At 42.2% G+C, this 17,196-nt stretch overlaps 1 protein-coding gene across 2 annotated transcripts in view; it reads right to left on the minus strand.

Annotated features, from left to right (window-relative positions):
- Nucleotides 1-479: 479 nt before the first annotated feature.
- LOC111158338 (AFG1 like ATPase) overlaps nucleotides 480-17,196 on the minus strand; it is a 236,522-nt gene continuing 219,805 nt past the window's right edge. Inside the window, exons 12-14 of one of the 2 annotated variants that reach the window (XM_022520315.1) lie at nucleotides 6,441-6,581; nucleotides 3,025-3,138; nucleotides 480-1,036 (exon numbers count right to left, since the gene is read on the minus strand). In XM_022520315.1, the coding sequence (XP_022376023.1) occupies nucleotides 908-1,036; nucleotides 3,025-3,138; nucleotides 6,441-6,581 (384 nt within the window). In that variant the 3' untranslated portion in view covers nucleotides 480-907. The remainder of the gene's footprint in view (nucleotides 1,037-3,024; nucleotides 3,139-6,440; nucleotides 6,582-17,196) is intronic. The other variant, XM_022520316.1, reaches the window with a different exon arrangement.

A 17,196-nucleotide genomic window follows, 5' to 3' on the forward strand; every position in this document is an offset into this window, starting at 1 on the left:
GTGGGAAGCAGCCTCGTGTCCCCCGGGGTCCTGCTGGCTAAGGTGAATGGGAGTCCGCTCTGCTGTTGGTGGGCCCAGGTCTCTGTCTCCTCCTGACTCACTTTCACTGGCACCTTTTCCTGGTATCTGTCCTCCTGCCGACGGTCAAGATTGTGGGCTCTGCCTGTCGGTTAGAATTTGACACCCTCGCTCCTTATTCTATGGTGACATAATTCTCAATTTTTTCAGGCAACTCTATGTCCACGTAAGATCCACTCCTGCCTGCCAAGCTTGATCTCAGAGTGAAAAAAACATACTCTCAGTTGTGAGGAAACCTGAAGGCCTAGGAGATTTTGTATAATTTATAGAGCCCCCCAAATCACATGTATAAGCCCGTATTCTAAAATGTGGTTCTCTTTGGTTCATAATGGAATCAGAAAGTTTCTCTGCTTTGTATTGAAGTGCAGGGTTTTTCCCCTCTCATAAAAGGTGTGTTCGCCACATGCAGCTACCAGGTAGCAAAGCTTGGAGATGGCTAGAATGACACTGCATTTAATCGTGCCTTGTGCGCGTGTGCGTGTGGTGTACGTGCGTGTGGTGTACGTGCGTGTGCGTGTGCGTGTGCGTGTTGTTCAGGTGGCTTAATATGAAGCCAAGATGTCTGGTCCTACATTAATCTTCAGGAGTGATGATTTTAATTTTGTAGTGCAGAAATAAAGCCAAATAAACAGGCAAAAAGTAAACCCATAACAATGGCTTTAACTTAACTAATCCACTCCAGCTTTGACAGCAATTTGAGATTAAAAAATGGTCCAGAGGACAAAGTACGTAATTAATGATGAGAAAAATGATTCCTTCAAGTCCCATAAAAAAGAGTTCTCCCTGCCGTAATCATTTGTCCCGAGTTTTATTCACGCAAAAGCGATGGTTACTTCTTGCTTCTGTCCCCTTCATTCCAGTACTGCTCCATCTGCATTTCGGTGAGTCGGGAAAGCGTGCGCTGAAATGCAAAGATTTCCTCTTCTCCAGTAAACATAGAGAGTCCTTCTGCTGAGTCCTGGTTACCAAAACACAAACCAAAAAACCAAAAAGAAACAAACAAAAAACAAAATAAAAAACAAACAAACCCAGCACCAATTAAAACTACCACAAATAAAAATTTACAGAACTAAGTACAGGCTTAAAACAACATTTTAGGTTTACCTTTTTAGGTTGGGATTATAAAAGGTTCTGTATTGTCACATACAATCTCTTAAATTAGACTAGAAAATCAACTACTTTAAACCAATAACCAAGAGACAGAACATATTACCAGGGAGAAAACAATAGGGAAAACATGAGAAGAATAACTGATGCTGAAACATTGCCCCAAAATCCAAATATGAAGATTTCTGCATGAAGAAAGATTTTGCAGGATGAAAATCTCCTGTAAGACCTAAAGGAAGGACAATGTCAGACAGAAAAAGAATTCTTTCTCCAAAAATGGACGCCAGAAATAAGTAACACCAACAAACAGAGGTTCAGGCGAGTTAGGAAGAGGCTGACAGCCTCCCCCAGAGCGCCCTGGGCTGGGCCACATTCCCGACAAGAGGCCCTGAGGCCAAGCCTCCGCAGAGCCTTTTCTGCACTGGCGGGCAGAGAGGTCTATGGGCCTGGAGATCCAGCCCGAGAGTCCACTTTGGGAAGGCAGAGCTGTCTTGAGCTACTTAACTAGGGTTAAGTTTGGGAATCCCTCTGTGAGGCCAGCAAACAGTCTGGTGATACCAACGTGGGCTTGTGGCCAGTACATGAGAAAGAGCAACTGTGTCTCTTTCCTTAGCAGTTTGCTAGCTTGCTTCCTCAGAGAAAACTTCTAGACTCCTTAGTCCATGCCTTCTGGGCTCACCCACCGCAAAGCCCCAGAACCCTGTGGTCACGAGCCCTCAGTTCCTCGTGTAATGTTAGCCCTGCATGCAGAGCTTGCTTGGCCCTCTTTCTGAGCCCTGATCCTAGGGAGGAAACTTGAAGAATCAATGATTTAAGGAACTTTAGAAATGGAAAAGATAAGGCCCCTCGAATATATCTTTTCAAACAGTAAAAGACATTACTTGGATAGATGTATTGCTCTTAGAGAAACCACCAGCATATGGGTTTATAAGCAACTCTTTATTTCTACACATAGGTTTATGTAGTCTTATTTGGAAAGTTCACTTTTTAAATGAGTTATAGGCCTCGTTTCCCCCAGACTCCTAAGAATGCGTAACTTCTACTCAGGTCAATAAGGAACCGTTTCCTCATTCCAAATGGCCTTTCACCTCTGGGGTTGGAAGAATGGGGCTCCCCTCATTCTGGAGGTAAGTGTTTATGGACAGCTTTAAAATTTTGACTAATATTTCAACTGTTGAGAAATATGCCCTGTAATGTTCAGACAGAAGGAGGAAATGTAAAATCACTTCCACTTGGCCTGGGGCGAATCACCAGACCCCAAGCTCCAGAAGAAACAGGCCAGCACTGGCTCGTTCTCCACAGCGTGTCCCTAGAGCCCCGCACCACAGATGCTCCTGAAATGTTTACAGAATGGGGCTGGCAGATGAATAATGGATTTCTCTGTAAGCCAAGGGCCTTGCTAGGCACTTCACCGTCCTGGAGTAGCCATCCCTCATGCTTGGACACTGTATCTCGCGCTCTACAAATCCAGTAGACACGAAGAGTATCTGGAAAAGGCACGTAGTGTAGCAGAACGAGCCCAGAACCAGACATGGGTGCCCTGGTGTCCGGCTCTGGCCTGCCCTTAGTCATCGGTGTGAGCACAGGCCCACCGGTCCTCCTCTCTGGGCTGTGTTTTTGTCACATGCAAAAACGGAGCATGAAGATCCCTTCTACCCTAAGACTATATGCTTTACATTTAGTGATACTGAGAAGAAGTCTGCTCTATTGGCTTTAGGAGGAAGCAGCAAATCAATGGTTAAATATATACTGTGTTCCTTCTTCAAAATGTAGCCACGTAAAAAAACAAAAACAATGAGGCTGCTTTATAATAAAAAGAGATCATGTGATATTGCCTACCTGGCTCAGCCCCAAATCATCCATCAGTATTCTGCTTTGCTCCAACTCGCTGTCATGATGTTGATGCAAAAACAAGCTTCCTATAGGGGTCGCTGCGGAGCAGATGACGCGCACCTGGAAGAGAAAGAGGCCTGAAGGGTGGCGCTCCTTACATTTCACACGTTGAAAGCAGGAACAAATCCTTCACAAAATAAAATTTGTTTGCCATCACAGGGTGCTAAGTTTGTGTCTCTTTAATGGGATATTTTTTAACTGCAGAGTGCTTTTCAAAAGATTTCCACACAGCTTGTGACAACCTATAGAGTAGGGAGCAATGGTTTTATTGGGTGACTTGAGGCCTGGAGAGCTCTCTCTCAGCTCATGGTGCCAGCTCAGGTCTCCCAGTTGGAAGTCCAGTGGGCTTTCCATTACACCCTGGGGGGGCCATTTACCCGGCTGTCTGGGGCCTGTGTGTGCGGGGAGGACCTTCTGTGTACTGCAAAGAGGTTACCATCTTGTGCATAGGTGAGTGGTGAGTTCAATGCATCACTACTCTCATTAGACCCTGACTGTCTAGAACCCACATTTGTATCAGCATCCTACCAAGACATTTTTTTTTCTACCAAGACATTCTTCAAAAAGACTAAGCTTGACATGAATATTTTTTGATTACACAGTGTTTGAGTGAGTGTGCACATGTGACCATATATTGGAAACAGCTTTTCTATCTTTATAAATTTCACGTCCACCAATTAAAATACAAACATACTCTTCTTGTTGTTTAGTAAGTTCTGAATTTGTTTTCAGGATTGACAGCTACCTTTTAAACATCATTATTTAAACAACGATGCCAAGACCTTAAAATAATGTATGACATTTGGGAATTGTTTTTCCGTATCTGGATAGCCTTCTACCTTCTCTTAGACATTACTTTTAACCACAAATGACCCTATTTTCATTATTTAGATATGAATACCCTGATTCCACAAATTTCCATGAATACACTCCGGACTAATGCCTATTTGATGCTCCCAACTTCTGAAATAAGATCACTGCAACTATTCTTTAAACAAAGAACATAAACTCTAAATGTGTGATGTAGTTAAAGCAAATGTTAGGAGAGCAGTTCTGGCTTTCTGCCACACTGCATAGAACTCTTCCTTCCCATTAACTAAGAAGTGCAACGGTGGGTGTGAAACAGGACGAGGGGGATGGGACAGAGGACTGGGGACCATATGTTGTCTTTAAGGTATTCCTAGCTGACATGTAGATGAGAGTTTTATCAATCCTCCTACTCTAAGAACCACACACTAATGCCCCCTCTACCATTTTTTCTTGAAGCATTAGCCCTCTAAAAACAGACGGCCACCTCCAGGCTCACTCCTTTCATTCTGGACCCCTATTTCAGAGTGGGGTCTGGTCAGTGACAGGACCTGAACCCTGAGTTCTGGTGTTCTCAGCTTCCTGCCTCTCCTGCCTCCCTGAGCCCATGTACGCCAGCCCTCTGGGGGTGTGTGTGTAGCCCATCTGAATGTCCCTCACTATGGCAGACTCCTCTCGGCACTGTACCTGAGCCAAGGTAGGTGCCCTCCATGCTCAAGCCTGCCACAGGGCCTTTGCTGCAAAGGGGGCGGAGTTTAGGCATCACTTCTCTGCGCTTGTAAGCAGCAGTTGAGGAGCTTGCGAACATGCAGGTTTTCAGGTCCATCCCCTAGGATCAGGGTTCATTTACTGGACTGGGCATGGAGTAGGCTCTGGAACGTGGATCTTAAGTAGCCCGGGGGACTCTGATGTAGGCCATCCTCAGCAGGACTTCCCCAGGTCCATCCCCAGCCCCCCAGAGATCAGTCTACTCTCCCCCAGACCTCACGGCACCACACTCCTCTCTCGATCCTTCCAAGAGACTAGACCTCAGGGATGACTTCACATTTAGTTCTGTGGGTATTTGATGAATGCTTCTCTGACACTAGATGTAAGTTCTAGGAAGGCAGGCGCGAGATCTGGCTTTGCCTGTTGTTGAACTTCTAATATTTAGCACCGCACTTGGCATGAGAAAGGTTGTTGAATGAGTGAATAAAAGAAACATTAAAATTTTATCTCTTCCTCCCAGTGGATTCTGGTACTTTCCTCCTCCCCTCAAAATCCCTTCAATTTTAGAATCACTGCTCTATCTATTTCTGTACAATAAGGAGAAATATTGTAACTACTAGTAATATATTTAACTCTATTTTGAAGTCATACTTGTGCTTTTACTATAAATATGTATTTATAGATATATATATACATATGTATATACATATATGAGTTTATTATTTGACACCAAGGAGACAGCGAGAGAGGGAATACAATCAAGAGTGGGAAAGGGAGAAGCAGGCTTCCCACTAAGCAGGGAGCAGGATGCGGGTCTCAATCCCAGGACCCTGGGATCATGACCTGAGCTGAAGTTGTTAATCCTCAGCTTAACAACTAAGCCACCCAGGCGCCCTACAGATATATTTTTAAAAATATCTATTTATTTATGAGAGAGAGAGAGCATGAGCATGGCAGGGAGGGGTAGAGGGAGAGAGAGGATCTCAAGCAGACTCCCTGTTGAGCGTGGTGTCTGACGAGGGTGCTCGATCTCTTCACCCCAAGATTATGACCTGAACTGAAACCAAGAATTGGGTCCTCAATTGACTGAGCCACCCAGGTGCCCCACAGATATAGACTATTAATAGGGGCTCACCTTCACTGAAAGTGCCTTACGTGGTCATTTAATCCTCGCAACAACCATATGGAATAAGCACTATTATTCCCCTCTTCTTCTACAGAAAGCAACTGTGGCTCAAGAGATTAAGGTGGTCCTTAAGGCGGACAGCCTAGCTTAAAGCCCATTCTTTAATCAGTAGGCTATACTGCATCTGATGAATGGACACGGGCTCATGGCTTAAACAAACAAAATGATGATGCAAGGCTAGTTGCGAGGGTTTCTGGGTCACAGGGAGAGAGAGCTCCAATAGTGAGGAGGGTCCCTCATCATTCATTCATTTGTTCATTCATTATTTTTTCAGTCCAGACATTTATTCATGCAACTCGTGAACTGACTGAGCACTCGATCTAGGTAAGGCATTCTGTTGTTCATCACTAAGCATGCACATTTTTCATTCTATGTCTATGATGGCATCGTTGACATCACAGTGTCTTCTGATGGAAGCCTGACAATCCCACTACTTTTACTGCTATCACTGATATTATGTATACAGCCTTTGGCTTGTGCCAAGCGTTGTTCTGAGTGCTTTTCATGGATTAGCTTATCTTGCCCTCAACAATTCTCAGAAGGAAATACTATTATCCCCCCAATTTGTAGATGAGGGCACTGAGGCACAGAGAATAACCCAGGATTCCAGTCCAGGCCATCCGACTCGTTTAGTCTTGAGAAAAATGCATTACATCCTTACCTTGCAATCATAGAAGTTATCAATGAGAGTGATGAATCTTCGAGCCTGCGTCCTCTTGGCCAGTGTAAATTGGGGAATGTTTCGTAAGAATACTGTATCGAAATTCTTTGACAGTTCCAGATAGTCACTGGCTCCAAGTGGCTGTAATTAAAATGAAAATGAAGACTAGAAAACCGAAGCCAATTCCAGTGGCCCAGAATTTGAAAACACCTCTTTTTCTGGTCATGGTGTGATCTAGGCAGCAGCTTTGGTGTGACTTGACCAAATGGAGCAGTGTTTTCACTGTGGGCTAAGGAGGGTATCTACTGTCATCGTAACAGTGACATAGAAAAGGGGCGAGAGAGAAGACAAGAGTGTGGTGGGGAGTGCAAGAGTATCTCGAGCCACCCCAGCCTTCTGTTTTTCAATTTCTATGACATAACTGTAAACATGCCCCAACAAATCCTTCCTATGACTCCAGTGCAAGCTGTCGCTGCTGTTAACTGGGCCATCTTATCATGGTGTGCCAACTCTTCTATCGCCATTTTGAAATAAAGACTATGTTTCAGTGTGAAATCATCAGAAAATCTTTCTCATTTAATTTGAAATAGAGCTGTTCAGGTGCAGTGTCATGAACGTAGCTAACTTCTGTAGGAAATACCAGACAGGTTAATGACCAGAGGCAGACAGGGGCCTGCAGCATAATTTGGTGCAGACTGCTCCCTCTTACTGTGAGGAGGGTACAACACTCAAGGTTCACAAAATCATCCACAAAGGCGCCACCTACGATATAAGGCACTTGTTCCCAAAACATGACTTTAACTCATGAAATTTACGAAAACTATCAGCAAACATCCTTTGGGGTTAGGAACATTCCCAGCAAGCATTACCTGTCTTTTTAAGTTGCACATGGATGAGTGTTTCTGGCCCTTGCTACAGCGTGGATTAGACCGGGGCCTGAGTGGGCCAGGAGCTACTCTGAGGTACTTCTGGAAGCTCCTGGATCACCAGGACTCATCCCTGGGACACAGACAGCTGAGCCCCCTCAATTTCTGGCAGAATCCGTCAACACTGCTCCCTGTCCAGAAAGGTCTCCCTCCCTGGGGGAGTCATTTGCATAAAAACTTCTTCCAGAAATGCAGATTTGGCTATGTTCTTGGGAGAATTAGGGATTTGTGAGGAGGGAAAACCATCATCCCCACTGCAGAGCCCAACCATTGAAGCCTACACTCTCCTAACAAGTAGCGGAAACAAGTCACACTCAGGAAAAGAGACCTCTCGTGCGGGTGTGCAGAGGAGAGAGTAAATCAGAGTCAAACTCTGGGGAAGTGGTTCCCTCGAGGGAGAGCAGCTCTAAGAAGGATGCAGCAATTACGAGACCCTGGCAAAGGGGGAGGAAACAGGAGAGAGCACAAAGAATGACCCAGCTCCTTTGGAAATCTGCTTAGAGAGGTCCCTTCCTCCCATCTCCTCTCACCAACTAGGTAACAAATGGGGCCAGAAGAGGGGACCCTTGCTTTCCCATGTCCCTCCCCTGGCTGGGCAGCTTTTACCTGCATTTTATCTCCAACCATTTCCCATTTCCCTCCAGGCTGGCCTTACCTGAGACTCCCCTACTCACTGGGCCACACAGGAACTGGAGTGTGGGGGTTTTGGTTTGTCTGTCTAACCTGGGCTCTCTTAGGAGAAAACCCTGCTGTTAAGCCTGTTATGGACCCGGAGTGAATCCTCAGTCTGTTACTTATTAATGGTGTACCTTTGGCAAGTCACATCATCTTTCTCTTCCTTTAGTCTTCCTATCTATAAAATGGGAGTTTGATTCCTCACTCACAGGATTGTGAGGATTCCACGAAAGAATACGTGTAAAGCCTTTAGTACAGTGCCTGGGCACTCAGATCACTTTGGCTGCTTTTTATTTCGATTAGTTTGAGCCCAAATGATTAGGCTTAATAATGACAAGTTGAGGACGTTCTCAATAGGACCGGTTAGTTATGTTCCCCCATCGACCCCATCCAAAACCCTAAATCGGTCTTTGTGCATCTACCAGACCTCAGGGTCACAGCAGGGACCATCGGAGACTGTGGGATCCCACATAAAGAAGACAATTCCCTACAGCGGGGGGAAGGCCACATACGGCCTCTTTGGGGAAACAGCAAAACTCCTACAACAAGACACACAGGCTCTGAGGGTGACACGTGCCACTTTTTTTTGAGATAAGTCAGGATTTAGTGTCTCATCTTTTGTAAATCAGAAATTATATGTACAAAAAGGCAACAGCTCATCTCAGGTCTATAGTTATGTATAATTAAACTCGTTCTTTATGCACGGATGTGATTTCTATCAGGATAACTACATGCCCAAGGAAAATCATCATCAGGAGAGCCCTGAAGTGCCTGGGGCAACTGGAAATCAGGATTCTGCCCACTCAGCTCTTTTTACAAATTATATACCTTTGTCAGAAGGTTCTGCATATGCCGTTATATTAGCAAATGTCCCCTTCACTCACATCCCTAAAACAATTATGTGCTCATTCACGTAAAGAAAATTAAGCTTTATGTAGTTATCTATCTCCTTTAAAAACAATGGTGATGGGGGCAATGAGGGGTTACTGTTTTCAGTGGATCCCGAGTTTCACTTTGGGATGAAGAGAGTTCTAGAAATAAACAGTGGTGATGGTTGCACAACAATGGGAATGTACTTAATGCCACTGAACTGTACCCTTAAAAATGGTTAAAATGGCAAATTTTACATTATGTATTATTTTACCACCACAACAGAAAAAAAGGTCATTAACACTAAGAAATGTTATTTGTTGCCAAAGAAATCCCAATTTAGGCCACAAAAGGATAACAATATTACTTTTTTCTTTAAAAACATAAGAAGAGGGGGGCCTGTGTGGCTCAGTGGGTTAAAGCCTCTGCTTTCGGCTCAGGTCATGATCCCAGGGTCCTGGGATCGAGCCCCGCATTGGGCTCTCTGCCCAGTAGGGAGACTGCTTCCCTTCCTCTCTCTCTACCTGCCTCTCTGCCTACTTGTGATCTCTGTCTGTCATATAAATAAATAAAATCTTTCAAAATAAATAAATAAACAAATAAAAATAAAAACATAAGAAGAATGGGGGTGCCTGGGTGGCACACTCAGTTAAGCATCTAACTCTTGGTTTTGGCTCAGTCATGAACTCAAGGTCGTGAGATCGAGCCCCTCCTGGGGGTCTGTGCTCAGCAAGGAGTTTGTTTAAGACTCTCCCTCTGCCCCATGCCCCCTGGAATAACTAAATCTTAAAAAAAAAAAAAAAATGGGAAGAATGACATATATTAATTGAAGAAAGACGTCTTTTCCCCCAAGGAAATCAGCTCCAATAAGATTAATATTAATTTAAAATACAAAGCTTTTAGAAGGTATCTAAAAGAGTGTCTTCAACAAACTTTCAGGATTGATTTTGGTGAGAGATTGGGGGTTTTCTTTATTAGTCAGAAATGCTATTTTTCATTACATAAATAAGTCAAACTACTGTGGGCAAAAACTATGTTAAGACGCTTTGGAATCATTGGTCTGCCCCTTCCAGTCCTGTGACTTTGAGCAATCCCTCTGAAACTCCATTTCCTCATCTGTAAATGGGGGATCATGGCAGGACAATTCTCAGGTTTGTCCTGATCTCGCATGTAAAATCTTTTAATACTGACTGCATGTAAAATCTTTTAATAGTGGCCGTCGCACACTAAGTGCTCAATAAATGCTATTTATGGAGTTCTGGTGAAAAGCAAATGAAACAATATACACATGGTACCTATTTGGCATACATCAGACTGATACTTAATATATAGTAGCTATATTCTTTATTAACTAATCAAATAACCTAGTTCTGAGCTGATGAAGTCACGCAGCCTAAACAAGTGAACAATTCGGCTAATTCCAATCTGCTTCTGCCTTTGTACTCAGCAGGTAAAAGCTGCTTCTTCTGGTCCTTCCTGCTGTCTCCGGTCCACCAAGATATCTGTCAGCCAGGTGCCTTAGCTCTCCATGAAGTCATTTATAGATGACAAAAACAGCATCTATCTCAGGCCCTCTCCCTCCCACTTCTTTGGTAATACCACCAGTACCACATGTGGGGGAAGGCTCCAGACCCATAGAATGAACAACCCCTACCCCAGCACATGGCACATTGGAAGGGCTTCATATTCACTGAATGAATGAATGAATGAATGGTGAATAAAACCCAACATAGCCCAAGGAGCAGGCTTATTCCTTCTTTTATACCAATTTGTCTCCAAAACAACTGAACCACCTACAAAAAAAAAAAAAAAAAAAAAATCCCACTCTTCCTTCATTGGCCCAAACTCCCCACTCCCAAGGCAAGCCTTTGTTGTATATCCTAGTATGTACGTAGGAAAAGTCTAGGAAAATATAAACCAAAATGTGAACAGCAGTTATCTTTGGCTGATGGAATAAAAGATGAATTTTGTTTTTTTCTTATACTGTTTTGATCTCCGCCACCCCCACCCCTGCCCCATGAACTTGTATTACTTTCAAACAGCAAAAACAATAATGCTTTTTTGGGGGGTCATTTTTATAATGGGTATCTTATCATTTATCTCGCACGTGTGAGATCATAACATGAGTTTTGTCATGGACATTTTTTCCCCCAAGGTTTTCTTAATCTGAAGAAGTAGAGTTTTTTCAGAGACATTTATTTTTTTTCTTTTTTTAAAAGATTTTACCTATTTATTTGACAGAATCCACAAGTAGGCAGAGAGGCAGGCAGAAAGAAAGGGGGAGGCAGACTCCCTGCTGAGCAGAGAGCCCAATACAGGGCTCGATCCTAGGACCATGGGACCACGACCCGAGCCTAAGGCAGAGCCCTCAACCCCTTTAAATGTCCCTGGGTGGCTTTGGCACCCCTCAGAGACATTTAAAAAAGAAAATAAAACGTAAGGCTGAACACGTATTTTCTCCTTTATAGTCTGACAAAAGCATAAAGGATTTCATATTTGGTGTAAAATTTGATTTCGGTTATACAGTAGGCTCAATTGATGCTTCTTCATGGTAGGGTAGTGAGAGAGAGAGTGGGGGGAGGTGAAAGGCAGCACCCCCCAGTAGCTCACGTTTAGCTCTTGCAGTCAAGCACCAGAGTTCCCCAGATCAAAGGCTCAGTGATGTTAAAATCCATGTCACAGCCCAGACTGATACACTTCCATTTATATCATGTTTTAACTTGAGCAAATTTTCTCCATGCAAGCTTGATTCTTATTCACACAAGATGGTAGCTATCAAAAATTTCTCTTCAAGTTTTCTTCAGATCATACTTAAAAATTTTTATTATCATGTTCCTTTCAGGGGCAGCAACTTGCTAGACACATCTCCAAAGGCAAGGGAACCAAAAGCAAAATGAACCTATTGGGACTTCATCAAGATAAGAAGCTTTTGCACAGCAAAGGAAACAGTCAACACAACTAAAGACAACCTACAGAATGGGAGAAGGTGTTTGCAAAGAACATATCAGATAAAGATCTATAAAGAATTTATCAAACTTGGGGCACCTGGGTGGCTCAGTGGGTTAAGCCTCTGCCTTCAGCTCAAGTCATGATCTCAGGGTCCTGGGATGGAGTCCCACATCGGGCTCTCTGCTCGGCAGGGAGCCTGCTTCCTCCTCTCTCTCTCTCTCTCTGCTTGCTTTTCTGCCTACTTGTGATCTCTCTCTGTCAAATAAATAAAATCTTTAAAAAAAAAAAAAGAATTTATCAAACTCAACACCCCAAACCCAAATAATTCAGTCAAGAAATGGGCAGAAGCGATGAACAGACATTTCTCCAAAGAAGACATACAAATGTCCAACAGACACACGAAAAAATGCTCCACATCTCCTGCCATCAGGGAAATACAAACCCAAAGCACAATGAGATACCACCTCACACCAGTCAGAATGGCTAAAATTAATAAGTCAGGAAATGACAGGTGTTAGCAAGGATGCGGAGAAAGGGGAACCCTCCTACACTGTTGGTGGGAATGCAAGCTGGTGCAGCCACTCTGGAAAACAGTATAGAGGTTCCTTGAGAAGTTAAAAATAGAACTACCCTATGACCCAACAATTGCGCTACTAGATATTTCTCTCAAAGACACAAATGTAGTGTTCTGAAGGGGCACCAGTGGCCCAGTGTTTATAGTAGCAAAGTCCCCAATAGCCAAACTAAGAGTCCAGGTGTCCATTGACAGAGGAAGGAATAAAGAAGATGTGGTGTATATATATATATATACATGTATGTATATATATATATATATGCACACATATGTATATATGTATACATACACACATATACACACAATGGAATATTACTCAGCCATCAGAAAGGATGAAATTTTACTATTTACATCAACATGAATGGAAGTGGAGGGTATTATGCTGAGTGAACTAAGTCAGAGAAGGAAAATTACATGGTTTTACTCCTTATATGTGGAATATAAGAAACAGCACAGAGGATCACAGGGGAAGGGAGGGGAAACTGAATGGGAAGAAATTAGAGAGGGAGACAAACCATGAGAGACTCTTAACCACAGGAAACAAACTGAGGGTTGTTGGAGGGGAGGTGGAGAGGGGATGGGGTACTTGGTGATGGGCATTAAGGAGGACACATGATGTGATGAGCACTCAGTGTTATACGCAACTGGTGAATTACTGAACTCTACATCTGAAGCTAATGATGTACTGTATGTTGGCTAACTGAATTTAAATTTTAAAAACTTTATTATCATTAAAAATTATTAATCAGGAACTGCACTTAGCCACTTCAAATCAAAGCTGATTTTTAAAAAGTTATGTTCACGGAGCCAACTTTTCTCATTAAATTTGAAGAGATTTTATTTAAAAGTTTTGGTCAAATTCAATATTTGCTATATTTAATGTATCTTTGTAGGTTTATTTTTCTTCTGATTATATCATAGAAATTTAGTAAATGTTTTCATCAAAACGCATAGGTGCTGACAAATTATCTTATCTAGCCCTATGTGCCACCCAAATGGTATGTTGCCACAGGACTACTGATCCCCCTTTCCCTAATATTCAGTATTTAAATGTGTGTGGGGGCATTCAAGTGCGTTAAGTTAAAAATTCTCTAAAAATTATGATTAATTTTAAACCTATTTAAAATATTTTTGGAAAAATGAAGAATGCCTATGTGCGGTAGTCTGATTATAACAATGGCTCCAATTGTTCTTGCCTCCTTGTCTACACTCTTTGGATTGTGACTTTCCAACTCTCCCATTAAGGCATGACATCTCCCTAGCTCTTCAGTCTGGGCTGGACTTGTAATTCATCACGGTCAACAGAATGAGGCAAAGTCACAATTTTCTAGTTCTGAGCTTAGGTTTCAAGAAGCTTTGCCTGCTTCTGCTGTTTTGCAACACAATACACAAATGAAAAATATAGTCAAGCTCTCTGGCACCCAGAGAAAGACAAAACAAGAATGATGTGTCATTCTTCATATAGCAATTTTGCAAAGAAAAATAAGTCATTACTACTCGATGCTGGCAAGTAGGTAATGAGACACCCATTGCTGCTAAAAAAGTAAATTAGTTTAGTTGTTCCAAAAGAAATTTGTTGGATTGTATGAAGAGCCCTGAAAGAAGTCATAACCTTGGCCCAGCTGTTATGTTCCTAGAAATCAATCTGTAGTTAACGATCAGAAATTCAACCAAAGGCAATAGACAGGATTATTTATAACTATGCAAACCAAAACAACTTTAAAATATAACACCAGAGGAATGACTCAATAAATTATGGCACACTGATATAATGGAATATATTACCAATATAGAACAATGTTTCTGTTTTTTTATGACATGGAAACATGCTCACGATAAAAGTGGAAAAAAAAGCATAATTCAAAATTATATTCATCCTAAGGTAGCTATTTTGCTCTAAATAGATACGTAGGAAAAGGGCCAAGTAAATATGTAAAAATGCTAACAATCATTATCTCTAAGTGGTCTGAGTGATAGACTTAGAGGACTGTATTTTATATTTTATCATCTTTGTTTTTTAGATTTTTCGGTATTTTTCAAAAGGGAGAGAAACAAAATCTATTATGACAAAAGAGTAAAAACAGAATGATGTGGCAAGACAATGTCGAAGATCTTTACTGAGTCCAAAGTATACTCTTTGTTTTTGTTTTTCAGCTCTCTGATCCCCTCCATCTCCCCTAACAAGGAAGAGTGAGTGTGTAAAACAGCCACCGTACGTGCATATACTGAAGAGCTCGAGGAGCTCCAAATCTATTCCAAGTTGCCCTTGCCACCGTCATTTACTCCACTGTCCAAGACGGGGAGTCCCGGAAAGGTCAGTACTCTCTCGTTCACCTAAGCGTCTGTAGCACCTAGACGAAGGGGGACCGGGATCTTGCCCAATACAGGACTAGTGAATAAGCGAACACAGTAGCACAATCTCTTCTTCAGAATCAATGCTAACCCCTGACTGCTTAAAAAACACAAGGTTTGAGGGCTGCCTGGGTGGCTCAGTGGATTAAGCCTCTGCCTTCAGCTCAGGTCATGATCTCAGGGTCCTGGGATCGAGTCCCGCATCAGGCTCTCTGCTAGGCAGGGAACCTGCTTCCTCCTCTCTCTCTCTCTACTTGTGATATCTCTCTCTGTCAAATAAATAAAGTCTTAAAAAAAAAAAACCACAAGGTTTGTACTAAATCTTACAAGAACTTGGCAAAACACAAAGACCCGTTTCTCCACTTTTTCGACCCAACATACCACCAAATTGCACACACAGGGTATCTACAGCAGTTGTAAGTCTTTATACTTTCATTTGCATTAGTTGATCCTCTTCTGTAAGTAAACCAGAGCACGAGACACCTTCCGAAACCGTAATTAGTATTGTAAATTCCTGCATTGTGTCCGATGAATAATTAACGCATGTGACTATTTTCAAGTACGAATGCCACTTCAGTTGGTATCATCCTTGAGTACGTAATTCTAGCTCAAAATTCAAGGAGCGTTATCTAATGCAGATTCTTCCTATGATAGATAATGATGACATTCTCCGTCTTTCTACCTGAGCGATTAAAAAGTTTAATAGTCTTTGATGTGGCTGGTTATCTGAATAATTTTCTAAACAGAAACAATTAAAACCCACTTATTTGATGCTTTGTGCATTCTCGACTATTGTTTCCAGCTCTTTGTTTCTGGGGAAACCTGATGAAAACTTAAAGAACTTTAAATCTATAATGAGTTTGCAAAGAGCGTTTGTTTTCCTTAATTACCGGGAGTATACAGCTGGATTACACGTAGCACAGTTCCTCTAACAAACTTTGAGGAATAAAGAGCTTGCCTGCTGTCTTCTTTCTCCTGCATGAGAACCGGCACAGCTGTCCGCTGAGGTTTGACCCTGGTGCCGGGAGTGGGGATTTTCTCAAAGCCACGCCAGTGTGAAATGCAGGAGCCTCACCGTTGGGCTGCCTTCTGCCCTGCAAGGAGCGGTTGATCCACTCCAGCACACACGAATGAGCTGTCAGCTTGAGTTTCTTTTTTCTCTGCCTGGCTAATGCTTGTTCTGCCACCATTATTTCGGCTCAAGTAGGATGATTATTATTTCAAGCGCTGTCTAGATGATATTGTCCTCAGGGTTACTCTTTATAGACTCCGCTTTATAAATTCCTCATAGTGTCACCCTGATAACTCCTCATTAAACAAGTATGTGTGGCATCTTGCTTTGTGTACACAGAAATGACAATACGTCGTATCTTAAAGAGAAGTACTTTTTAATAGAAAAAAAAAGAGCACTTTAACGGAATTAGGGTGAAGGCGTTCTTTTCAAAACAAACTAAGAATATTGTATGAATTTGTTAGAACAACTAGGTGCATCAAATCAATAAAGATAATAATTGGAAAAACAACGCAGTGAAATGTGTGTATTTGTAGAGTACAGAATTTCCCAAGATTCGTAATATGGCCCCTTACTATGAGAAATCTCATTACTATGAAGTCTGTAACATCCAACCGGGAAATAGCTCACCATTCCAGAAATTACTATCATTTCTTACACACATTCTACTCTAGAAGGTGTTCTCTGGTGGGCTGATGCAAAGTTTTACTGCTTAACTTACAGAGTCTCAATGGTAGCAGGCTAGTTTTACCCCAAACTACCAGATCTTTACTAAACTCCTGTCCCCTTGATGGCCAAATATAGTACTCTTTGTGGGAGTGGGAGGAGTGTCGCATTTTTAACAGAATTTGTAGAAACAATGATTAAACAACAACAACAACAAATCAATGTGGCAAACCAGAGGCAACTGCACTCTTTCCTCACCCTGACTTGACTAGCTTTGTGTATGTAATAAATCTCCAAATTCTGGAGATATCCAATTCTGGAGATTCCAGAACTGACTACTTTCTTAAAACATAAACCACATCAAATCAGATCTGTTAAACGCTTGCTATATATCAGAACCACTGAGCTGGTTTATCCCTAGGAATACTTCCAGTTCATTTGGGAAAAACAAACCCCAACAACTGGCACAAAGACATCTGATTTATTGTCTATAGCACAGAAAGCCAAAATGTAAAGTGTGGAGATAAGTTAAAAACACACCATTAGAAGAACATGAAGAAGTAGGAAATCGTTCACTTCATCATTATTACGAAGAAGCGTCACTGAATGTAAGCGCCAATACAGCTCTAAGGAAATAATATAAAAACTACAAAAGCGTCTCCAGGAGATGGCAGGAATTACTGACGTGGACCATTCTAACCACTGGGACTGAGTAAACCAGACCATAACTTG

Source organism: Enhydra lutris, unplaced genomic scaffold (genome assembly GCF_002288905.1).
Source record: "Enhydra lutris kenyoni isolate GAN:26980312 unplaced genomic scaffold, ASM228890v2 scaffoldscaffold58, whole genome shotgun sequence".
In the NCBI taxonomy this organism is placed as follows: domain Eukaryota; kingdom Metazoa; phylum Chordata; class Mammalia; order Carnivora; family Mustelidae; genus Enhydra; species Enhydra lutris.